Source organism: Oryctolagus cuniculus, chromosome 4, assembly GCF_964237555.1.
Source record: "Oryctolagus cuniculus chromosome 4, mOryCun1.1, whole genome shotgun sequence".
Lineage (NCBI taxonomy): Eukaryota > Metazoa > Chordata > Mammalia > Lagomorpha > Leporidae > Oryctolagus > Oryctolagus cuniculus.
Genome location: NC_091435.1, coordinates 20,126,885 through 20,153,681, shown reverse-complemented (window position 1 = coordinate 20,153,681; position 26,797 = coordinate 20,126,885). Strand labels below are relative to the sequence as shown.

Here is a 26,797-nt window from a genome sequence, read left to right as displayed (position 1 = left end):
TTACCCTAGCCTGGGGTGGGAGTGGGGGTCATCATTTATTAACCGCTCGCCATATTTGCTTTTTCCTTTACATGGCACATGCCTGTATGCACACATACAGAGACTTTTTTTTTTTTTTTTTTTGACAGAGTGGACAGTGAGAGAGAGAGACAGAGAGAAAGGTCTTCCTTTGCCGTTGGTTCACCCTCCAATGGCCGGCGCGCTGCGGCTGGCGCACCGCGCTGATCCAATGGCAGGAGCCAGGAGCCAGGTGCTTTTCCTGGTCTCCCGTGGGGTGCAGGGCCCAAGCACCTGGGCCATCCTCCACTGCACTCCCTGGCCACAGCAGAGAGCTGGCCTGGAAGAGGGGCAACCGGGACAGAATCCGGCACCCCAACCGGGACTAGAACCCGGTGTGCCGGCGCCACTAGGCGGAGGATTAGCCTATTGAGCCGCGGCGCCGGCCAAGACTTTGTTTTTCTTAATGTTAACTTTATTTTTTAAAATAAAAATGTGTTAAAAATATTTGTAAGCTAGGGAAAATGAGCAGTTGACCATGCAGGTACTCATCTGGACTGCACTTACATTTCTTTTTCCTGCATTAGGAAGAATGGTCCTAAGCTCTGTAAACTAATAATGTGAAGGACAGTCCTCAAATTTGTATTTCAAAAGGGAATTACATGTATATTTTGAAGGACACTAGCCTTTTTCAAAGTTTCTAGTTAAATTTTCAAGGTTAGTCTTGTATCCATTTTGTGATATTAATGAAAGTACCAAGGGTTTATTGTTTTTTGTTTTGTTTTGTTTTAAGATTTATTTATTTGAAAGAGTTATACGGAGAGAGGAGAGGCAGAGAGAGAGGTCTTCCATCCGCTGGTTCACTCCCCAGTTGGCTGCAATGGCCAGAGCTGCGCCGATCAATCTGAACCCAGGAGCCAGGAGCTTCTTCTGGGTCTCCCATGCGGGTGCAGGGGCCCAAGGACTTGGGCCATCTTCGACTGTTGTTGGGGTCTCAAGTCTGAGGCTGGCCCCTGACCAGCAGGGGCCAGTACAGAGACTTCCCAACAAGGCGAACGCGAAGGGTAAGGTCGATGGGTGATGAACACACCACAAGCACCTGTGAGTTCTGTCAAAGCAGGAACCACTTTACTGAAGAAGTGTGCAGGCTTATAAAGCTTACGAAGGACATAGGCGGTAGGGGAGCCAATCAGCGAAAAGGTCACGCAGGCACGGGTGGACCATGCACAGGGGCACCTTAAGTAAAGTATAGGGATCATGCACTGCCCGTGTGTCCGGAACTAAAGCGGACCTATCCCTGCCAGTGGTCTGATCTTACTTAGCTTAACCGCAGCAGCTGCAGACAAGCACTTTGAACGTCTGCCAGGCGCCATATTGTAATGGAGATTTTAGGCAATGCCCAACAGACAGTTGCTTTCCCAGGCCATTAGCAGGGAGCTGGATCGAAAGTGGAGCATCTAGAACTGGAACTGGTGCCCGCATGGGCTGCCGAGGCTGCGGGCAATGGTTTAACTCCCTGCGCCATAGCACCAGCCCCCATTGTTGAACTTTCTAACATTTGCCATATCTACACACATTGTGTAAAGTGGTAATTTCTTGTTTTAAGTGGGAATTTTGGAATAATTTGAATGTAAGCATATCTTACTGTCTAGAGCCACTTTGGTTTCCCTTTATGGGATTTCCTTTTCCTGTACGTGGCCTGCTTTTCTAGTTTGTCCTGACTTATTTTGGATTGTCAACTTCTAAGAGGTTATTGTCTGTTCCGTTTATTAGTCTCTTGTCACTTTTAGGTGTTGGGTACATCTTTTCCCATTCTGTAACTTGCGTTTTTTTGAATTTTTGAATCAGATTTTTGAGTTTTGAATTTTATGAATCAAATTCAGAAGTTTTTCTCTTTTTGGTTTATATTTGAGAGTTTAGAAAATTGTTTTCTGTCATTAGACAACAAAAGATTCAACTGTTTTCTTCTATCAACTTTGTAGTATTACTTTTCGTATTTAACCCTTTATTATGGCATCTGGAGTTCATTTTACGTAGTGTGAAATAGTCCTTGTACTTCCATTTATTCAGCGGATATTAATAGAATGTCCACCAGAGAGGAAGCGCTGTTCAAAGTAACTGAACATGTATCCTTGCCCTTGTGAAGCTCATGTTGTTCCATAAAATAAGGTCCCTACTGGGCCACTACCTATTTTGCTCAGGGTGAATTCCATAGTTTTTTTTGTTGTTGTTGTTGTTGTTTAAGATTTATTTATTTATTTATTTTGAAAGTCAGAGTTACAGAGAGAAATAGATCTCCGGCCCTCCAGCTCACTCCACAGATGGCCCCAACAACCAGGGCTGGGCCAGGCTGAACCAGGAGTATCATCTGGGTCTCCCACGTTGGGTAGTAGGGGCCCAGACACTTGGGCCATCTGCTGCTGCTTTTCCTAGGTGATTGGCAGGGAGCTGGATCAGAACTGGTGCATCTGGGACACAAATTGGCACCCATGTGAGATGCCGGCTTTCCAGGTGTAGAAAATTCTACATGTTTACACGTAGCACCAGTTACGGAATAGGCTTTAGTAGGGAAAGGGAAGACTTACTAATCTAACATTAGCAAGAAAAGAAAACTTAAGGTCCTGCGTTTCATCATTCCAAAGAGAGGCCAGCTGGAATGTAGGCAGTATGTTGGATGTGCACAATCTGTGTCTATTTAAGTGAAAAACTACTCCTGTATTCTTCCATCTTACAGGGCATGTGTGAGAGCAACCCTAATAATGTGAGCAAAATCAGACCATTTTTATATTTGGCCACTAGATTGGGATGCCAGCTGTTAACAATTGAGTAAGTGGTCAGACAGCCAGCTACCCAGCATTTGGAGGTATTGAGATCTGAGGGGAGTTAGAGTTCTTTCTAAAATGGGGGGGGGAGGGGGCAACATTCCTAGTGCTACTATAGCAAAATACTGCATGTTTAATGGTATTTAAACACCGCGACTTTATTATCTTACAGTTCTGGATGTTAGAAGTCTGAAATAGGTCTGTAGGCTAAAATCAGGTGTTAATAGAACTGCATTCTTTTCTATCCCTTTATTTTTCTGACTTTTAGAAGCTACCTCTGTTCCTTGGTTGATGGCTGCTTTCCTGCGTCAGAGCCAGTCAGAACTGACCTGTCAAGTCCTCTTATTGAGTTGGTCTGGCTCTCACTTCACGTTCCTTCTTCTGCTTTTAAGGACTATGTTGTGATTTCATTGGGCTCACATAGATAACTCAGGATTTTAAAGTCAGTGGATTAGTAATCTTAATTGTCTCTGCAGTCTTAATTCCCCTTTGCCATGTAACTTCCATATTTACAAGTCTGGGTCACTGTTGTACCTGGCACAGAACCCTTCATCCTTTGAGAAGTAGTGACCTGGTGAGGCCCCCTGCCACTTGAAGAGGGTAAAAGAAACCCCAAATCCAAAGAAACACTTTAAATTCCTGTGACCACTTTTGGACAGTTTTGCTCTTTATACTTTCACGAAGATCTAATAGGGGAAGAATGAGAATAGGTATATAAATTCATGGCAGATTATTGGAGAGGAAAGGAGATAAAGGAGAGACAGATTATAGAGTTGAGTGTGGTTGATAAGGGTAAACCAACAGACATCTAGGGAGTGACCCACCAGACGGAAGATTCTCGCTCCCCCCTCTCCCTTCTCTCCCTCCCTCCCTCCCTCCCTCCCTCCCTCTCTCCCTCTCTCCCTCTCTTTCCCTTACCCTCCCCCTGTCTCTCCCTCTTTCTCCCTTCCTCCCTCCTTCCTCCTCTCCCTCTCTTTCCCTTACCCTCCCCCTGTCTCTCCCTCCCTCCCTCCCTCTCCCTGTCCCTGTCCCTCTCTGTAACTCTTTAAAATAAATAAATAAATGAATAAATAAATAAAAGACTGACATGGACTGCAGACAATTTAGCCTTGTTTACCTCTGGTGGGTCTTATGAAAGTGGACTTGAAATAAGATTGTTCTGTGTAGTGTTTGAATTCAGTGCCAAGCACTCAATAATGATTACTGTTAACAGGAATGAATATTTGAATTCATTTATGAAATCTTGTTAGTGGGAGCAGACTCACAAATGTTAGAATACCAAATTTAGGGGAGTGATCCTTCTAAGTCTATGGTGTGTGTTTTTGAGATTAAAAAGCTAGTAAACTTAGAAAACTACTCTGAACATGATGTGAACTCCACTCATGGAGTCCAAAGATGAAAACATTAACCTATAGGGAGGTAGCTAGTAACGGGACGTGCGGCTTTTTCAGAAATGACCACAAAGAAATAACTGTATATGGGTATTATACTTACTTTATGCACTATTTACCTTTTTTTTTTTTTTTTAAGATTTATTCATTTATTTGAAAGGCAGAATTACAGAGAGAGAAAGAGGTCCTCTATCCATTGGTTCACTCCCCAAATGACTGCATCTGCTGGCTGGGCCTATTTGAAGCCAGGAGCATCTTCTGGATCTCCCACATAGGTGCAGGGGCCCAAGCACTTGGGACATCATCTACTGCTTTCCCAAGCCATAGCGGAGAGTGGGATAGGCAGTAGAGCAGCCAGGACCCGAACTGGCACCCATATGGGATGCTGGTACAGCAGGCGGCGGCTTTACCCACTGTGCCACAGTGCTGGCCCCTATTTACCTTTTCAAAATGTTTTTGTATCTATGGTTGTTTAAGCAGTAAGTACTAACTTTACCTGAGATGATGAAAAACTGAACCAGTGGTTTGTTTAAATAAAACCATGTTGGAAAAAAAAGTCATTCAAAATGTGATGGAGGAATAATGTGTATATCTGTCATTTATTACTTTATTTTGTGGTTTTTGCTTATTGGTATTATACTTGTAATTTTCTAAAATATTTATTTGTTTTTATTTGAAAGATTGAGAGACAGCCAGAGATAGAGCAAGTGAACTTCCATACACTTGTTCACTCCCCAAAGGTCTGCAACATGGAGAGCTGGGCCAGGTCAAAGCCAGGAACCTATAGCTCCATCCAGGTCTCCCACAGGAGTGGCAGGGATCTTACTACTTGAGCAGTTACTGTTGTCTGCCAAGGTGCACATTAACAGGAAGCTAGAATCAAAGTGGAGCCAGGACTTGAACCCAGACACCAGTATGGGATATGTGCATACCAGGTGTCACAATGCTGCAGCAAATGCCCACCCCATAATTGTAATTTGTAACATAAATCCTGTGGTTAGTTTGGTATCTCTCTTACCGGTGTATTGCTTTGCAGTAAATTTTAGTGAGGTACAACTTTTAGATAAGAACTTGTAATTTCTCTCCATGTTAAGCATCAGATTTAAATCTGTTAATGAGACTATGAGTTGCTTTAATAGAGCTAACATAACCTTCATTTAATTTTGAAGTAACTTGCATTAACCTATTAACTGGGTCAAAAAAAAAAATCCCAGTAAATCCAATAGGATGATGACATCATGTCAGGCTAATAAAAACACCAGTTAAATAAAAACTGATTTATAGATGCCATTTGTGGTTTCTTTTTTATAAGTGAAGGTTACTTTCCCTTCTTTCACTTGGGTTTCTATTTCTTGTGTATCATTTCTGTTTGTACAGATGGTTTTGAAACCTTCAAAATTCTTACAGGACTGATCTTTTGAAATACTTCAACCATGACTAAGAGAGAAGCAGAAGAGCTGATAGAAATTGAGATTGACGGAACAGAGAAATCAGAGTGTACAGAAGAAAGGTTGGTGTTTCCTAAATTTATCATTTGTTTTTAGATTGTCAGTGTACATAATTAAAGTGAGGAATCAGACTTTATCTTTGGGCTTTTTTGTTTAAAAGATTTTATTTAATGATTTGAAAGAGTTACGGGGGTAGGTGGTCTTCTGTCCACTGGCTTACTTCCCAAATGGCTGCAACTGCTGTAGATGAGCTGATCTGAAACCAGGAGCCAGGAGCTTTTTCTGGGTCTCCCACATGGGTAACAGGGGCCCAAGGACTTAGGCCATCTGCTGCTGCTTTCCCAGGCCATCACAGAGAGCTGGATCAGAAGTGGAGCAGCTGGGACTTGAACATTCCATAAGGAATGCCAGCACTGCAGGCAGCAGATTTACCCACTATGCCTCAGCACCAGCCCCAAAAAAGGTTCTTAAGAAGGAATACAGGGGCTGGCGCCATGGCTCACTTGGTTAATCCTCCTCCTGCTGTGCCGGCATCCCATATGGGCGCCAGGTTCTAGTCCCAGTTGCTCTTCTTCCAGTCCAGCTCTCTGCTGTGGCCTGGGAGGGCAGTGGAGGATGGCTCAAGTGCTTGGGCACCTGCACCCGCATGGGAGACCAGGAGGAAGCTCCTGGCTCCTGGCTTCAGATCTGCATAGCTCCGGCCATGGCGGCCATTTGGGGGGTGAACCAACAGAAGGAAGACCTTTCGCGCGCACGCGCTCTCTCCCTCCCTCTCTCTCTCTCGCTGTCTCTAACTCTACCTGTCAAATAAAAAAGAAAAAGAAGGAATACAAATCTTACTCTTTTTATGTGGAACTATGTTGATTATAACCAGTAGTATTTAAATTAAATGAAATGGAAAGTATTTTATTTAACATATGTTTTCATATCTTATCCACTTATACTTATTAAGTTGGTTTTACATTGGGTAGGGAAATTGACGATTAGAGATGGCATACATATGTTTTTTTTTTTTTTTTAAATATTATTTGAAAGGCAGAGAAAGGGACACACAGATGGGAGATCTCCCATCTGCTGGTTCACTCCCCAAATGTCTGCAGCAGTCAGGGCTGGACTATACTGAAGCCGTGAGCTGGGAATTCAGTGCAGGTCTCCCACCTGGGTGACAGAGACCCAAGTACTTGAAGTATCTATCACCTGCTGTCTCCCAGGATGTGGATTAGCTGGAAGCTGGAATAGAGAGCAGAGCCAGAACAGAAACCCAAGCATTCTATGTGGGATGCAAGTATCCCAAGTGAGACCTTAACTGGAAAAGCACACCTCTGGTATATCTACTTTGAGGAGACACTGTATTGTCCTTTCTGGCTCTAAAATTGTTCAAAACAACTTATAACTGTAATACAGATGTGAGCATTTCTCTTTGATTATTATATATGCAATATCTATATGTGTAAGCAGATTGAAGCATATTTTCAAGGATGCTTTAAATCTCAAACTAACATTTCACAGTAAAATTCAGTGATCAGTTTGGTGACACTAATTGATGATGACCTTACCACAATATCCATGAAGAAATGAGTTTTCAAACACCAGAAATGTGTTTTTGGTATCGAATATTGTTACTTTATTTTTAACAATTTATTTATTTAAAAGAGTTAGAGTGAGAGAGATCTTCCACCCACTGGTTCACTCCCCAAATGGCTGCAATGGCCAGAGCTGTGCCTGGCTGAAGCCAGAAGCCTGAAACTCCAACCAGGTCTCCTGCATGAGTGGTAGGGGCCCAACTGAGCCATCTGCTGCTTCTTTCCCAGGCATATTGGTAGTGAGCTGGATAGGAAGTGGAACAGCTGTAACTAGCGTGTCCTACGTCTCTGCTTAACACACTGCACCACAGTGCCATCTCTGAGGGTATTAGTACTATAATATCCAGGGCAAAAATGTAATTGTTAACCCTATATCCTTTAACATTTAGCATTGTAGAACAAACCTACACCCCAGCTGAATGTGTAAGCCAGGCCATAGACATCAATGAACCAATAGGCAATTTAAAGAAACTGCTAGAACCAAGACTGCAGTGTTCATTGGATGCTCATGAAATTTGTCTGCAAGATATCCAGGTAATTTTTATTTTATTTTGTTTTTCAGTATTTCAATCAGCATACTAATATATTTTTTAAAGATTTATTTTATTTATTTGAATGCAGAGTTACAGAGACAGAGAGGGGGAGAGACACAAAGAGAAAGGAGATCTTCCATCCACTGGTTCACTTCCCAGATGGCTGCAGTGGCTGGGGCTGAGCCAGGCTGGGGGCTGGGCCAGGCTGAAGCCTAGAACCGGAAGCTTCATCAGGGTCTTCCACATAGAAGTAGGGACCCAAGGACTTGGGCCCTCTTCTGCTGCTTTTCCCTGGCGCATTACTGGGGAGCTAGATTGGAAGTGGAGCAGCCGGGATTTGAACTGGAGCCCATAAGGAATGCTGGCATTGCAGGTAGCCAATGCTGGCCCCTTATAGTAGCATTTTTGTTAGTCTTTTATCTGTATAGCTATAGCCTTTACCTGTGTAAGTAGATCGACTCGTGTTAACAAAATGTGAGCATATGAAATAAATTCTTTGAGCAAAATTTCCTCCATTTAAAATTATATTTTAAAAGCAATATTAATTTTAAAAGGTTGAACAGCAAATTAAACATTTTGCCTTTTACTTCAATGTAAAATGGTAAGTTTACTAAATCAGAATCGGGGCTTTTTTCCTTTTTTTTAAAGGACTTACTTGAAAATCAGAGTTACACAGAAAAAAGGAGACAGAAACAGAGAATTTCCATCCCTTGGCTTACTCCCTAGATGGCTGCAGAGGCCTGGACTGTGCCATGTTGAAGCCAGGAGTTTCTTTGAGGTCTTCCGCATTGGTGAAAGGGACCCAACTACTTAGACCATCTTCTGCTGCTTTTCCTAGGCTATTAGCAGGGAGCTGGGTTGGAAGTAGAACAGCCATGACATGAACCTGTGCTCATATCGGGTGCCAGTGTTGCATGTCACAGCTTTACCTGCTATGCCACAGTGCCAGCCCCACCTGAATCAGAGGTTAAATATAGAATAGTGGAAGGTAGATTGACCTTAGAAGCCTAGAAATTGTATTTCTAGGCAGCATTCAGCTTGTTTGTCAGCTTCTTTATCTTTAAAATAAATAATTTGACTAAATAATTTTTACATTCATTTCATTTTCTCTGGCAGTGAATTTTGGATAGGAATTAAAATATTAACTGATTTTAGTTGGAATTTTATTTCAATAAGGTTTTATCCATGGTAGTATTATAATAATGTATTGTAGCATATTCATAGTTAACGTTTTATGATACTCTTTGAAGAAGTACTTTGGTATATGAAAGGTAGTGTCCTAAATAGAATTGCTCAAATAGTTTCTCTATGATCTTCCTTAAAGATATGAATAAGTACTAGAATTTTATATTTTTATACTAATATATATTTTTTCATTTTTCATATTTGGTTTTATTCTTTACTTCTCCATATGCTTTGAGATATACTTAGTATTAGTTTTGCCTTAATTTTTAAAAAATTCACATCATTGTATAATACTACTATTTTAAATAAGATTTATTGTACAGTTAATTCAAATGTAATGAGGTTTGTGTGTTTCAGCTACCATTTAATCCTATTTTAATCTTTTTTTTAATCTATGTCTAGTAATGGTAAAACTAGGATATATAGGTGAGTCTAGAACTGTTAACGATTTTAGTGATATAAGATTTTTTTCTTAAGAGTGAGATTAGCACAGCCTTTTTGGAAGGCAGTCAAGCATTGAATATCTTGATGTTAAAAGTGAAATGTAACAGTTCCACCTCAATGAATTGTTTCCAGAGAAACACTCACCAGGCCGGGCAAAGGTATATGTATGAGGATGTTCATTCATGGTTTTGCAAAAACTGAAAGCAACCCAAACATTCCAAAACCAGGAGATTCAATGAATTCCATACAGTGTAATTCAAAGTAGCCATGAAAAATTACTGAACTAAAGCTGTATAGGCAGGATATGTTGAGTGAAAAGATACTTGGATAAGTATCTAATTATCTAATTTTTTAAATCAGTCTTTGAAGTCAATATAATTATTTATCCTTTTTGTGTAGATGTAGAAACAGATTTAAAGAGGTTAAATAATTTGCCCAATGTGTAGCTAAAAAGGGATTTGAAGCCAAGCCTGTGTGACTCTAAAACTGTTCATTTGTTTGAGGCAGACATTTTAAAGGTTTCTAGTGAGTAACTCAGTGTTACTGGACTTTACCTGATTTTTCTCATTTGTACATTAAAAGAAGGCTGTACTTAGTTGTCTTTCATAATACATGACCTTTCATAATAACTGACCTGTCCACAATGAAAGTATAGTTTGTAAAGTGCACAATAAATATTAGTTGAATAAATGGAAATATGGTCAAGTACAGTGGCTTGTCAGGATTCAGAGTTAGTCTTGGAGGTAAGGTCACTTTCTTTTTGGTGGCTTTTTTTTTTTAAGTTATACAAGTTTCATGTATTTCATATATACAGATTTAGGAACATAGTGATAATTTCCCCTACCATCACTCCCACCCATGCCCCAACTGTTCTTGCATTCTACCCTGTATCCTGAAAATGAACGTGAGGATGACAATGTATGTTGTGTGTGTCAGTGAGTGCTGCCATAGGTTTGGAGTCTGAAAGCTTGCTGCTGTGTTAATGCTTTTACAGTTTCAGATGTATGCTAACTTGAATGCTGATGGAACAACAGCTGAGTTGTACTTTGAAGAATATTTTAGAAAATTAACATTGTGCTTCAGTTTTGTTCTTGTGCTAGGTCTTAACAACTAGCTAGTATATTCAGTACCTTAGTGCTTACTTTCAGAGTTACACATTTCATAGGTTCAATTAAATAAAACTAATATCTGTTAAACAAAGAGAAAAATGTTTTGTTGTTAGGAGAATTTTTAGCAAGATGTCAGATAGAGACTGTATATTAAGGAGTGAAACTGCCAAGTTTATCCTTATCTCTACAGGGTTACACGGTTTGTCTTCTTCCTCTTCAGTTAGATGAATAATCACTTATGTTATGGGTTTACATATGACATTCTTAATATTAGAAAATGTGTTTGATACCATGTATCAGTTGAATTCTTGAGAATTAGAGTGAGGAAGCTTGTACCTTCAGCTACATGATGGACAGACATACACAGGTATTATTAAGGCAATTATAATAGAATCCTGCTTGCAAGGTAACAGAAAGTATCTAGAAGTTAGAATTATTACTATTTTTTTTAATCATCAGCTTATCACTGTGTGAAATACATTTCACCTTGAGGAGAAAAAAGGGGAAAAACACTACTATGAAGTAATATAGAATTATGACAAGATATTCATAAGTCAGTAAAATAGTAAGGTCATAAATCCTTCAGTTTTAATAACTTGGTGATCAGAGATGTGGCATTTATTACAAGGGAAATATGACGGTACTGTGTTAATAGATTCAGAGGAGTGGTCACTACTAATTAACTACTTATTCATAGCAGGTACTACATTATATTCAGCTTTAAATGCATTTATAGAATAAATAATTGCCTTTAGCATTATTTAAGATCCTAAACTAGAATCCAGAGCTAGGGAAAACTGCTACATAAAATTAATATGATGGTTTATATTATCCTTAATGACTCCATCAGTGGTTGAAATATTTTCAGTCTTCACAAATAGTTACATAATATGGCAAATTGTGTAATTAAATATGTTCTTATAATTCAGTTGCTATGTTAAAAGTATTTTAAGTCCTATTTGGTTATGCCCATTTAAACCAGAAACAGGTGCCTTCGTCTAATGATTGAGCATTTTCTTCATTTTATCCATGTTTAGCTGGATCCAGAACGAAGTTTATTTGACCAAGGAGTAAAGACAGATGGAACTGTACAGCTTAGTGTACAGGTAATTTCTTACCAAGGTAAGTTTAGCTCATGACTTTCTGATATATTAACTCAAATTTTATGTTTTAGATAGTTGTCTAAATGATAGTGCGGTGTTATAGCCATACGCTCATGCTCTTGGTTTAGTTGTATCTTTCGCGTAATATAGCACCGTTCCACCTAGTTTAATCCTTAAGGGGGATGTATTATACTAAAGCAAACAGCGGAATCACAAAGAGGCCTGGAAGGTTCTAGCTCACTTCCTAAAAATGTCTCAGTCACATTGGACTGCCAAGGAAGCTGCAGCCCTACTCCGTATGGAAAATACTACAAATGGAAGCAGCTACTGTGGCTGTCAGCTTAGAACCATCCTGCCCTTTCAGCGATCTACACTAGTCAGCATTTGGATGCCATGTGCCTCCTTGTCCTTTTAACTCATTTCCAAAGAAGGTTTACACTGATGAATATAAAGCCTAAATCAGCCTGGAATTATGCCTACAATTGTCTCTACAGTTTAGCACTGAGAGAAGAATGTGAGAAGCATGGGAAGTGACCTAGTCAGCCATAGCCATCACAGAATTTTACTAATCATGTATAAGTACACACATTACAAAATTGGGAAACCATTTGTTGTAGGCTGAAATTTAGTTTTTAAAAATATTGTTTGTTGGGATATCTGACGTGAGTTTTAGAATAATTTAGTTTCTGAACATATTTGCCCACAATTTTTTGTTTCATAATATATCAAATTGAGAAATTAATATTCAGACAATTCTGTTATTATAGAAGTTCTGTTGAATTGTTTTTATTATCAATAGTGATCTGTTAAATTCTGTAGATACATTATGCATTCTTTTTTTGGAGGGGTATATTTTGTGTTTTAATAAGCCAAAGTTTTCTTCAGACTTTGAAATTGGTAGTTATGTACTTCTAATCCTTAATCCCCATAGGATTAACTGTTGAAGAAATTCACTGTTTTTGTCTTTATAAGCCTAGTGACCTCTTTTTTTTTTTTTTTCCAAATTTTATTTGAGTTATACAAGTTTCATACATTTGAAATATACAGATTTGGAACGTAGTGACACTTCCACCACCCTCACTTCTGCCTATGCTCTGACCCTGCCTTGGCCCTCCCTCTCACTCTTACTTTTCATAAGGATCTATTTTCAGTAATACTTAATGATCATATAGTTAACTCTACTCTACTTAAAAAAAAGAGTTCAGCTAATAGTATGAAGAGAAAAAGAAAAAAAAAAAGACCACTTTTCCTCAGTGGAAGAGAAAAAGACTATAAACAATTATTGAATCTCGAAATGTCTATTTCACTCCAATGCATTACTTTTCAGGTACTCTATTAGTTACCTTAGATCAGGGAAGACGTATGATATCATTTTGGGACTGGCTTATTTCACTAAGTATAATGGTTTCCAGTTGCATCCATTTTGTGGCAAAAGATAGGATTTCTTTTTCTTTTTCTTTCTTTCTTTTTTTTTTTTTACAGCTGAGTAATACTCCACAGTGTTTATACATCATAATTTCTTTATCCAGTCAACAGTTGATGGACATATCTTAGCTGTTGTGAATTGAGCTGCAGTGAACATGGGGGTACAGATAACTCTTTCATATACTGATTACTTTTTGTTTGGGTAAATTCCCAGGAGTGGGATGGCTGAATCCCATAGTAGGTCTGTATTCAGATTTCTGAGGTATCTCCATATTGTCTTCCACAATAGCTGTACCAGTTTACGTTCCCACCAACAGTGGATGAGGGTACCTTTTTCCACACATCCTCACCAGTACTTGTCATTTATGGATTTCTGTATAAGAGCCATTCTAACCGGAGTGAAATGAAATCTCATTGAGGTTTTGATTTGCATTTCTTTGACAGCTAGTGATCCTGAGCATGTTCTCAAGTGTCTTTTGGCCGTTTGAATTTCCTCTCTTGAAAAATGCCAGTTTGAGTCCTGTGCCCATTTCTTAACTGGATTGTTTTGTTGTTGATTTTCTTGAGCTCTTTATAGATTCTGGATGTTAAGCCTGTATCAGTTGCATAGTTTGCAAATATTCTCTCCCATTCTGTCGCTTTCCTCTTGTTGCTGAGTGTTTCTTTTGCAGTGCAGAAGCTTCTCAGCTTGATGTAATCCCACTTGTCAATTTTGGCTTTGATTGCCTGTGCTTCTGGGATCTTTTCCAAGAAGTCTTGTCCTATGCCAAAATATAGCAGAGTTTCCCCAGTGTGAACTAATAATTTGATGGTATCATTTGTAGATTTGGGTCTTTGATCAGTTTTGAGTGGATTTATGTATAAGGTGTAAGGTAGGGGTCTAATTTCATACTAATGCATGTGGAGATCTAGTTTCTTCAGCACCATTTGTTAAAGAGACTCTTTGTTCCAGGGATTGATTTTAGCTTCTTTGTCAAAGATAAGTTGCTTGTAGATGCATGTATTGATTTTTGGAGTTTCTGTTACTGGTCTACAAGTCTGTTTTTGTGCCAATACCAAGCTGTTTTATTACAACTGCCCTGTAACATGGCTTGAAATCAGGTATTGTTAAGCCTGCAGCTTTGTTTTTGTTGTATAAGATTGTTTTAGCTCTTTAGGGTCTCTTGTGTTTCCACAATTTTAGCATCTTCTTTTTCCTAGATCTACAAGAATTTTATTGGTATTTTGATTGGGATCACCTTGAATCTGTAAATTGCTTTTGGTAGTATGGACATTGATGATGTTGATTATTTGAATCCATGGACATGGAAGATTTTTCCATTTTTTAATATCTTCTGTTTATTTATTTTTCATCATAGAGGTCTTTGACATTTTGGTTAAATGCATTACAAGGTATTTGATTCTTTTGGGAGCTATTGTGAATGTGATTGATCGTAAAAGCTCCTTCTCAGCCATGATATTATTTGTGTATACAAAGGCTCTTGATTTTTCCCTGTTGATTTTTAAATCCTTCCACTTTACCAATCTGTGTTTTGAGTTCCAGTAGTCTGTCAGTGGAGTCTTTTGGATCCCCATGTATAGGATCTTACCATATAAAATAGGGATAGTTTGATTTCCTCTTTTCCAATTTGTATCTCATTCCTTTTTCTTGCCTAATGGCTCTGGCTAAAACTTTTTTTTTCTTAAGATTTATTTGTTTATTTGAAAGAGTTACACAGAGAGAGAGAGAGAGAGAGGTCTTCCATCCGATGATGATTCACTCCCTAGTTGGCTTCAACAGCTGGAGCTACACCAATTAGAGCTGGGAGCTTCTTCCCAGTCTCCTACGCGGATGCAGGGGCCCAAGGAATTGAGCCATCTTCTACTGCTTTCTCAGGCCAAAACAGAGAGCTGAATCGGAAATGGAGCAGCCAGGACTTGAACCGGTGCCCATAAGGGATTGCCGGCACTGCAGGTGGTGGCTTTACCTGCTATGACACAGTGCCGGCCCCTCTGGCTAAAACTTACAGTACTATATTAAGTAGCAATGGTGAGAGTGGGCATACATATCTGGTTCTGTATCCTGGGGCAATGCTTCTAGCTTTTTCCCCAGTCAATAGGATGCTTGCTGTGGTTTTGTCATAAATTGCCTTGATTGTGTTGAGGAATGTTCTTCTGTACCCAGTTTGCTTAAAGTTTTCATCATGAAAGGATGTTGTATTTTGTCAAATCGTTTTTCTGCATCTTTTGGGAGAACTGTGGTTTTTGTTCTTCAGTTTGTTAGTATGATATATCACATTGATTTGCAAATGTTGAACCATCCCACATATGAGGGATAAATCCCACTTGGTTCAGGTGAATGATGTGTTCTTGAATTCAATTAACTAATGTTTTGTTGAGGATTTTTGTGTCTATGTTAATCAGGAATATTGGTCTGTAGTTCTCTTTGTCTGTTGCATCTTTTCCTGGCTTAGAAATTAAGATGATGCATGCTTCACAGAAGGAGTTTGGGAGGATTCCCTCCCTTTAGTTGTTTGGAATAGCTTGAGGAGAACTGGAATTAGTTCTTCTCTAAATGTCTGGGTAGAACTTAGCAGTGAAGTTGTCCGGTCCTGGACTTTTCCTTGTTGGGAGGGTCTTTGTTACTAATTTAATCCATGTCTTGGTTATTGGTCTGTTGAGGTTTTCTGTCTTCATGACTCAATTTTGGTAGATTGTATATGTCTAGGAATCTATTTCCTCTAGATTTCCCAATTAGTTTGCATACAAATTTTAGTAATTTTTAGTAGTAATTTTGTGGTAATTCTTGATGATTCTTTTTATTTCTGTGGTATCTGTTGTTACATTTCCTTTTTCATCTCGGATTTTATTGATTTGGATCTTCTCTTTTTTTTTTTTTTTTTTTTTTCCGGTTGTGCCAGTATTGTATCATTTTTGTTTGTTTTTTCAAAAAGAAAGTTTCTCATTTCAGTGATATTTTGGGTTTTATTTTGTTGTTTCAATTTTGTTTATTTTCTAATTTTAATTATTTCTTTCCTCCTACTAATTTTGGGTTTGGTTGTTTTTTTAGGTCCTTGAGATGCATTGATAGCTCATTTATTTGGTGGCATTCCAATTTCTTTATGTAGGCACTGATTCCTATAAACTTACCTCTTAACACTGCTTTTGCTCTATCATAAGTTTTGATATGATATGATGTATTGTCTTCATTTGTTTCCAGAAATTTTTTGATGTATCTTTTGATTTCTTCTATGACCCACTGGTCATTCAGGACCATGTTGTTCAGTCTCTGTGTGTTTGTGTATCTAGAGATTCTTGAGCTATTGATTCCAGCTTTATCCCATTTTGGTCAGTGATGATACATGGTATGATTTTGATTTTTTTGAATTTGCTGAAATTTGCTTTATAGCCTAGTGTGTGGTCTACCCTAGGGAAAGTTCCATGCACCGATGAGAAGAATGTGTATTCTGCCACTGTGGGGTGAAAAGTTCTATAGATACTGCTTAGGTCCCTTTGCTTTATAGTGTCAATTAACTCAGTTGTTTCCTTGCTGATTTTCTGTTTGGTTGATCCGTCTATTACTGAAAGTGGGGTATTTACATTACTATTGTGTTTGAGTCTGTGTTTCCCTTCAGATGCATCAACATTTTTTTTTTAAGAATTATTTTATTTATTTGAAAGACAAAGGAGTTATAGAGAGAAGTAGAGCCAGAGAGAGAGAGAGGTCTTCCATTCTGCTGGTTGACTCCCCAAATGATTGCAATGGCCAGAGCTGAGCTGAGCTGAAGCCAGGAGCTTCTTCCAGGTCTCTTACACCGATGCAGTGGCCCAAGGAGTTGGGCCATCTTCTGCTGCCCTCCCAGGCCATAGCAGAGAGCTGGATCAGAAGTGGAGCAGCCGGGATGCCGGCGCTGCAAGCTGGGGCTTTAACCCACTGTGCCACAGCACCGGCCCCTCTATTAACATGTCTTTTAAACAGTCAGGTACCATGTAGTTGGTTGCTTATGTATTTATTATAGTTACATCCTCCACTGAATTGATCGCTGAATCATTACATAATGCCCTTAGTATGTAATTAGAGGATTAGGCACTAGACATCAGGAAAATGCAAATTAGAACCACAGGGAGAGAATTATCTCACCCCTGTCTGAATGGCTGTTATCTGAAAGAACAAATGCTGGTGATGATGTGGAGAAAGGGAAATTGTTGGTGGAAATATCAGTTAGTATACCTACTGTGGGAAACAGTATGGACATTTCTTTAGTAACTAGAAACAAACTAGTCATATCATCCACCAGTCCCATTACTGGGTATATACCCAAAAAGCATGAACACACTGTGTTAGAAATACCTGCACCATCATGTTTATAGCCGCGCTATTCACAATAAACAAAGTGTGGAGTCAACCAAAGTGTCCATGATCAGATGAATGGATACAGAAAATGTAGTATATGTGTGTGTATGTAATGGAATATTATTCGATTATAAAAAATGAAATTCTATCATTTGCATCACAGTGGTTGCAAATTATGTTGAGTGAAATAAGCCAGACACAGAAAGACACATACTATGTGTTTTTCCTTATATGTGGGAGCTAAAATTAAGAAACAAAAAAAGAAATGCCTGTGTATGTCAGTTTTGCTGCAAATAACAGTGTTTTGTCAAGCTTTGTTTTAAGTCATTGTCAAACAGATTATTAAGAATTATATGGCCGGCGCCGCGGCTCACTAGGCTAATCCTCTACCTAGCATTGCCGGCACACCGGGTTCTAGTCCCGGTCGGGGCACCAGATTCTGTCCCGGTTGCCCCTCTTCCAGGCCAGCTCTCTGCTGTGGCCAGGAAAGGCAGTAGAGGATGGCCCAAGTGCTTGGGCCCTGCACCCCATGGGAGACCAGGAGAAGCACCTGGCTCCTGCCTTCGGATCAGCGCGGTGCACTGGCTACAGTGCGCCAGCCGTGGCGGCCATTGGAGGGTGAACCAACGGCAAAAGGAAAACCTTTCTCTCTGTCTCTCTCTCTATCCATTCTGCCTGTCAAAAAAAAAAAAAAAAAAAAAAGAATAACACACTGTAGTAGTTTTAATCATGTGACTATTAAAATTTACTATATATTTGTGAAATAGACATCTTTCTGTTTGAAAAAAAATTAAGTACACAACACCAAATAGGAAAAACAGTAATAGGATTAGGGAATATATCTTAATAAAGTTTTTTTTTTTAAATTCTGATTATTTTTTTCAGTTGTACTTGAAAAAGCAGCTTCCCCTTATGCCCTCTAATGAATGGTTGTGTGTCCATTTTCTTGTAATACTAATTTTCACAGGAGACTGAAATTGAATTTTACTTTCTGCTTCAGATGTACTTGATTAAATTTTGACATAGACTGTTACATTTAATAAGCAAACAATAGCTATTCAGCAGTATTATAGTTTTTTAGAGCTATCAGTTTAACATAAGTATCATAAAGGGCTGGTTATTCTGCTTTGAATAGATAATCATAGTATATCTTACAATTGTATAGATATGACTAAATACTTGTTTTATGGCATAATTTCTTAATTATAATTTATGAAACATAGGTTTAAATGTTTTCATCCTGCATCAAGCATTGAGGAGTCTCTGTATTGATAAATCATTTGCCTCATTTTAATTTTTTTTATTTCCATAGGAATTACAGTTTTTAACACCTTCATACAATGGCTTGAATATCCTCAGGATTTGATGTGACTTTAATAAACTCGGCATCATTCTTAACACAGTTCGTCCTATAAAAAGAGCAGAAATTAGTAATTAATTAATTTTTATTTGCTTAGAAAGTTATTATTTTTTTCTTAGTATTTTATTTGAAAGGCCAAGTTAGAGTAAGTGAGCTCTTCCAACTACAGCTTCACTCTCCAAATGGTCACAATGGCCAGGGCTGGACCAGGTTGAAGCCAGGAGCCAGGAACACCATCTGGATATCTTCTGTTGCTTTCTCAGGCACTGTAGCAAGAAGCCAAATCAGAGGTGGAGCAGATGGTACTTAAACCAGCTCTCATAGAAGCCGGTTTTGCCAGGGGCAGCTTAACCCACTGTACCACAACGCCATCCCCAGATTTTCTTTTTCAAATCCTGAGAATGGCTCACTACTTAGTTGGATTTCCCCTAATCTGTTTTATTTCGAACTCCATGTTTAGTACTTTTTATTTTAATATTTTTAAAATTTTATTCTGGTAAGAACTAGTACCATTTTTCCTAATTAATGACCATAGTACAGGTATCAAAATCAGAAAATTAATATTGATGCAATTCTTTTATTACAGAATCAATTATATTTACAATTATATTTATTATTAATAGTGATGTTAACTTCTATGGAACCATTACTAAAATCATTTAAAATCATATCTTTAGAGAACACATACTTTTTAAAAAATCTTCTGTGATTCAATTTAGATTCATAACTTTTGCTTTTAATTTGTTAAGGAATCGAGCCCAAACTGAACATCCTTGAGATTGTTAAAACTGCGGAAACCGTTGAAGTGGTCATTGATCCAGATGCCCATCATGCTGAAGCAGAAGCACACCTTGTTGAGGAAGCTCAAGTGATAACCCTTGATGGCACAAAACATATCACGACCATTTCAGATGAAACCTCAGAGCAGGTGACAAGATGGGCTGCTGCACTGGAAGGTTACAGGAAAGAACAAGAACGCCTTGGGATACCCTATGGTAATAAAATCCACAATTATCTGTCAGAATAAGAATTAAGGTTGACACTAAAGTTAGTAAGTTATAATCTATTTTAAATGTAGAATTTTTATGAAGAATGCTGATTTTCCATTTCTCATTTTTAATTGAAATACACGTTTAAGTACACATGATGGACAGATACCACCCTAAGTGTTAAGAATGTATTAAAAAATTACTGCCCTTAGGGTGTGCACAGTGTAGAAGAGAGAAGATTAATAAAAAAAATAATTACCCTAAAGGTAGCATGTTTTTACTCTGTCAGTACTTGTGTCAAAGCAACATGCTAATAGAATATCAAAGGCGGCATGGTGGTCTGGGAGAAAATTGAGGAAAAGTTTATTATAAACAAGGAACTATTGGGCAGGGAGGATATTCTTGACAGGAAGTATATTTGAGTAGTGCGACAATTTAGTGCATATGGAGTTACTCTGTAGCATTATAGAAATGATGTTTTTGATTGATGAAATGATAAAGATGTTGCAGTGGTATATGGCATTTGTTGGAGCAGATAGAGACTAAGTAAAGCAAGCAGGATGTAATGTAATTTATACAGTGGAGCTAATGTCTAGGTTAGACTAATTGTTTTGGGAGTGGAAAGTTAGAGGTAGATGAAAACAGTGATAGTACTGAGCAGATTGACAGATTGTATGAAGGTAGAGAAAGTAGATTAAAATATTGCTCTAACTTCACAAGCTTGGGTGACTAAGACAATACAATAATCTTGATAAAAATTGGTTGCCTTTCTTTACTTGTACAGTGAACACTATCATATGCCAGCACTGTGTTAAATACTGGGTTTATTGTGATATAAAAGAAACGACAACTTGCCTTAAAAGCCTTATTGAAAAAGCGGAGAAGTCTGATATGCCACAGACTTTTATATGCAAGTTGTTAGCACTTGATTTTGAAGTCAAAGTAGTTTCAGGTGCATGAGATTTGCACTAGAGACAAAGTTGTTGTATGGCACTTATATACATTAAATTTGTATTTGAAGCCATGAAGGTATGGGTAGCCTCTGATCGAGAGAAACAGAAAAGAACAACACAGTGTTAAACACTGGTTCCTAAGCCCTTTAAATTAGAGTTGGGGAAAAGAAAAAGGAGACAAGAAGTAGCTGTAGAGGTAGAGTGAAAAAAAAGCAACTATCTTAGTGACTCTAAAATTAAAGGAGAGGCTTTTGTTTTTGTTTTTTCAATTGAGACACAGAAACAAGGATCTAATAGAGAGCTTCCATCTGATGAATCGCTCCTAAATGCTGGTCCTGAGCCAGGGTGGAAGCCAAGATCCAGAAACTCAATCCAGGTCTCCTACATGGGTGACATGAACCCAATTACTTGAGCCATCACCACTGCCTCCCAACATCTTAATTGTCAGGAAGCTGCAGTCAGGATCCAGAGCTGGGATTCTCCGTTGTGGGATGTGAGTGTCTTAATCACTAGGCTAGCCAGCGTCTCCCAAGGAAAAGTGTTCTATGGTCAAGACGCTCAGACCCTGCTGAGAAAGTCAGGTAACGACCAAGTACTACTTGCTTTGGCATCCAGAGGGGTCATTGCTAGATTTAAACAAAACAAATTATAGAATTTGAGAGACAAAAGTAAATTACATGAAATAGACATTTAAGAAAGAGAAGTTGAATCTAAACTTTTTGGGGAGGCAGGTGGAGAAAAGTGCTAGGGAGCACATGTATAATGTTTACAGTTATTGGTGGCCTGAGTTTATTTGTAGATGGACCGATAACTGTTTATTGAGTTGTTAATTTGAGGCATATTAGCAGAGAGTTGGGTTGGAAGTGGAGCAGCCAGGATTCGAACTAGCGCCAGTATAGGATGCTGGCATTGCAGAGGGTGGCTTGACCTGCTGCATCATAGTACCAACCCCCTATTTTTATTTTTTTTCCAGTTTTTTGAATGATTATTTTAGAAAGACACAAACTCATATTTTGTCCCTTAGAATTATCAGATACTAACATTTAAAAACATATTCTTGCAAAAAAGAAAGTTGCAGATACAGTTGACTTATATCTTCCAAGCTATCCACTTCCATAGCTGTCCCCTGAGGTTCATGGGTAAGCTTTATCATATATTGTATATAACAGCTATTTAGAAGGTCATAGAAAATGCATATTATAAAAAAAGTATACATTTCAGTTTTTTTGCACCAAATTTAATTTTATAAGGTAACTGCATGTCCCTTGGTTTAAAGAATAAAAGTCTTAGGAAAAACAGTAGTGTTTTTAGCCTCGGTTTTGTCCTCCAGGTGAAACAACTTTTTTTTTTGTAACTTTTAACCATTACTGACTTCCTGTTATAATAGATGAGGTTTAACTCTTCTGTCCCCTGCAGAATCAAATAAAACTTTGTTTTCCCTTATTTTGTAATATTATGTGATTTTAAACCATTAGTCATTATGTGCCTTATAAGTATGTATGTTATAACTTAATGTACGACCATAGTTAATATCTGTATAACTTTTAGTTTTCCTAAAGTTCAAAGTTGACATTTTTTAAACTTACATAGGTTTCTATAAATGCCAAGACTTAACTTTTTCTCATTTCCATTTATCTGTTTTGTGCCTGTCATTGTTTTTCATAAATTTTTAATTATATTTAAATTGAACCTTCTAGATCTGCTGTGGAGCTGTGATCCTATCCTTTACTTCTCTGTAGTGCTAGGTCACCTATTTTCCTACATTTCATATTTTTGTTTTTCCTACTTTTATTCTTTTATTTACTCATTTTCTTATTTTCTCTTATAGGTTCTCTAGAAAGGATACCTAAGAAGTAGATGTTTTTTGAGCTGTATACATCTTAAAATGTCTTCTCTCTTGATAGTGTTTGGATATAGAATATTCAGTGTGAAAATCATTTTTCCTCAAAATTTTGATGACCTTATTACATTGTAAGATGTTTGGGGCATTTTAACTCTGTTCCTTTGTATATCCTGTCTTACTTCTTTTTGGAGGCTTTTGTACTCGGTTCATTTCTGATCTTTATATTGGTTTAAAGTGAGTTCTTTTCATTCATTGTATAGTTACGGCTTATAGAGTTTCATTCTGTTCCCACACTGTCCACTGCAATAGCCAGTAGTCACATGTGAGCCCTTGAAATATGCCTGTTCAGGATTGAGATGTGCTGTAAGTGTAGACTACCCAATGCAAAAGAGGAAAGTAAAAAAATCTTTTTTTTGGTATTGATTACATGTTGAAGTAACATTTGGATATATAAAGTTAAAATTCATTATTAAAATGAATTTCATCTTTATTAATGTAGTTATTAGGAAATTTTAAATTACAGAGTAATTACAGTTTAAAAAATTTTTTAAAAGATTTATTTATTTATTTGAAAACAGAGTTGGAGAGATTGAGATCTCCTATCCCCTGGTTCACTCCCAAATGGCTGCAATGGCTGGCGCTAGGCTAGGCCTAAACCAGGAGACTGGAACTGCAGCTGGATCTCCCTTTTGGTTGGCAAAGGCACAAACACTTGGGCCATCCTGCTGCTGCTTTCTCATGCACATTAGCAGGGAGCTGAATCAGAAGTGGAGCACCCAGGACTCAAATCACAGCTCATGTAGGATGCCGGTGTTGCCAGCAGTGGCTTCACCGACTGTACCACAATGCCAGCCCTTACGTTATTTTTATTTTTATAGTTTTAAATTTTATTCAAAAGGCAGAGGGAGACAGATGGATAGAAGTCTCCCATCTACTTCTTTACTCACCAAATAGCCACAATAGATGGGCCAGGCTGAAGCCAGGAACTGGGAACTCAGCTCCTGTCTCTCACATGGATGGCAGTGACCCCTCTACCTGAATCATCACCTGTTGTCTCCCAGGGTGTGCATTAGCAGGAAGCTGGAATCAGGAGTGGAGGCACTCTCATGAGGTGCAGGTGTCCTAGATAGCACCTTACCCTCTAGACCCAAACTCCTGCCTCATGCTCTGTATTTCTTTCAGGTAGATATACTAGACAGTGGTAGCCTTCCACTCTGGAAGTTTTTGTTGCATTATTATTTTGATAAATACTTTCCGTATTTCTGTAATTTTTTTGATATTCTTGTTGAATATCTCGGGTTGATCCTCTGTGTTTTTCCTTTTCATCTTTTTGCTATTTGTACTACTTTTTGCCAGATTTTATTGTCTGTATATTACAACTTTGATTTACATAGACAAGTTTTTTATTTTTGTTTCTTCTTTTCTAGAGCATTTGTATCCTATATTTTAGATATGTTTTCTATTACCTCTTGAGTATATTGATTATGGTAATTTTTTTAACTCAAAAAATCCTGTTACCGCATATGTGTTTCCTCTTGATTCTGTTTTTCTGTTTTTTGTTTAATGCTGTTTTTCTGTTTTTTGTTTAATGCTTTGCCTTTGGTCTCTCTAAAATATCTTGATTATTTTCTATCCACATTTAAGAATGAATATCAGAGTGGGTGTTGTAGCAGTGGCTAAGCCACCACTTGGGATACCTGCACCCCTTATCGGATCCCACCTGCTTCTGATTGGGCTTCCTGCTAATGCACACCCTGGAAAGCAGCTGGTGATGGCTTAAGTATTTGGACCACTGCCACCCATTCAGAAGACCTGGATAGAGAGTCCTTGGTTTTGGTCTGGCCCAGCCCTGGCTGTGGGCATTTGGGGAATGAACCAATAGATAGAAGATCTTATGTGTATAATCTCTCTCTGCCTTTCCTTTTTTTTTTTTTTTTTTTTAAAGATTCATTTATTTATTTGAAAGTCAGAGTTACACAGAGAGGGAAGGAGAGTCAGAGAGAGAGAGGTCGGTCTTCCATCTGCTGGTTCACTCCCCAGATGGCCACAATAGCCAGAGCTGTGCTGATCCATATCTAGGAGCCAGGAGCTTCTTCTGGGTCTCCCATGCAGCTGTAGGGGCCCAAGGAGTTAGGCCATGTTCTACTGCTTTCCCAGGCCATAGCAGAGAGCTGGATCGGAAGTGGAGCAACCAGGACTCAAACCGGCCCCCCTGTGGGATGCTGGCACTACAGGTGGCAGCTTTACCCCCTGTGCCACAGTGCCAGCCCCTCTCTCTGCCATTCAACAAATTTTTTTGCATAATAGATTTCCTTAAAAATTAATTTTAGAGCTAATGAGTTCTGAAAGATTTGTTGACTGTACACCAGTAAAATGGAGTATTGGCTTTTTCATGAAATGATTTTCGGATGTCTTAGTTTGTTAGATCTTTTTGTTGGTGTCTTCAACTTCTCTAGACAATTGGCCAAAGCACCCTCAGGAGTAGAAGACTGGGGTTAACCATTTGGAATTGATAGGTCTTGAAAAGGAAGTGAGGCAGAGAAGAGATAAGGTGTCACTCTTCAGTTTGTAGACTTTTACCATTGGAAGCTGTTCTAATATCCACTTCATGTCTCCCATCTGAAATGTTCTGGTATTTAAGGGTATGGATCCTCCCATTCAGCAGACCCCTGAGAATGAAGGGGAGAGGCTGTAGAGATTCTAACCATGCCCTCTACTTGAAATGAGTCCCCTACGTTTTAGATTTATGCCCCTCATACTACCTAGAACCACCACATTATAAGCCATTAAAACAGGTTCTGTAGGCAGAAATTCTCTCTCCTTAGTAGATATTTTAAGTCAGTTTCCCTTTCTCTGCTAAATTGGTTTTCACTTTGCTTATTGTCTTTAAAAAATTAGTTGAAATCTCCCATCTGTGACTCTCATTTTGTACTCCTGTTGCTATGATTTTACATCTTTTTGAAATTCCTTTACCCTTCATTTTATTAGAGTCTTAGGGAAAGTAGGTACAACATAGCTATTTAGGTACATAAAATACAAATTTCTGATACTATTTGAGAAAGCAAATCAGCTATATTTCCCCTAGTCGTTCTTGATCTTGAAAGATTTTTGTTCATGAGCATTCATGGACTTTTAAAGGGAGGTGTGGTTCCGGATAGCATTTCTAAATTAACAGAACCCCATCTTCTGTTGTTTTCCTATTTCCTTATTCCAGTTTTATCTAAGCCTTTCTTTTAGCTTCCTTGGTGTTCATGTACTAATTTTTGTTTTCTGTTCCTGCCCATTTCCAAGTGATCCTTGGCTAAGTTTGAAAGCTCTAAGTGCTATGCTGCTCCAGTTCTTTAGACCTTACCCTGGACCCTTGTACTCACCTGTTAGAGAGTTGTGCAAAACTACTTGACTTTTTAAATGTTGCTTTCAGTTTGGCCTGTTGTGTTTTCAGTGAATATTTCTTGGCTGTGTTCAGGTTTTCTTGTGTTCAGGTTCTGAATGGCTATGTGGTCCCTTTGCTTTGTCTTGCACAGAGCTGAGACTGTTGAGGTCTTGTGGCTACTGCTGCTTTGTCTTTTTCACCTGTTCTTATTTTAGGGACCATGGGTATGTCTTGTCACATGGTTTTATTGTAAATGGCCATGGGGTTTTGGTTTTCTCTAGTTGATTTTTCGTTTTTATGTGTGCATTCAAAGTAATTACCAAAAGGAAAAAACAAAAATCAAGCCTTGCCATTGTCTTCCTAGAATCCTGCTTCCTTAACTTCTTTGAGAAAAATTTACATTTTCTGTGGCTGTCTAATCTATATTCTTATACTTGATTCATTTTCATAGTAAGTTGACTCTTGTTGATTTTTTTCCATTTACTAGTGACTATTATTCACTTATTGATTATGTAACCTATGCTATTTAAATAGATCATCTTAAAGCACGAATACCAGTATCAAATTTAACTCAGCCAATACTTATTAGGAAAAGGGAGAAAAGACTACAACTGTTGTTCTTGAGAGTAAGGCTAGCTTCTTAGAATCCCCTTAATAATTATTTTCAATGCACCAAATCAGATACTGCTGCAAAATATATCAAACTTGGATAATTTACTCCATTCTCTCCAGGACAATCAGTATATTTTTTTCTTCCATTTGATTAACTAGAGAACAAGTCTTTATTTTGTTTTTCTTGATAAAAGAAGACTCAGTGACACCAATGGAAATTTAGATTGAAAAGAGTTGAAGAAAATATATAGAATATTTTTTTTTTACTTTATATAATGCATTTACTTAGAGAAA

At 38.2% G+C, this 26,797-nt stretch overlaps 1 protein-coding gene across 6 annotated transcripts in view; it reads left to right on the top strand.

The window, feature by feature from the left end:
• GABPA (GA binding protein transcription factor subunit alpha) overlaps positions 1-26,797 on the top strand; it is a 52,185-nt gene that overhangs the window by 2,088 nt on the left and 23,300 nt on the right. For 3 of the 6 annotated variants that reach the window (XM_008267149.4, XM_008267148.4, XM_070071901.1), the window contains exons 2-5: positions 5,588-5,720; positions 7,631-7,775; positions 11,550-11,634; positions 19,483-19,728. In XM_008267149.4, coding sequence (XP_008265371.1) covers positions 5,644-5,720; positions 7,631-7,775; positions 11,550-11,634; positions 19,483-19,728 — 553 coding nt within the window. In that variant the 5' untranslated portion in view covers positions 5,588-5,643. The remainder of the gene's footprint in view (positions 1-5,587; positions 5,721-7,630; positions 7,776-11,549; positions 11,635-19,482; positions 19,729-26,797) is intronic. The other 3 variants (XM_008267150.4, XM_002716772.5, XM_070071902.1) reach the window with 1 other exon arrangement.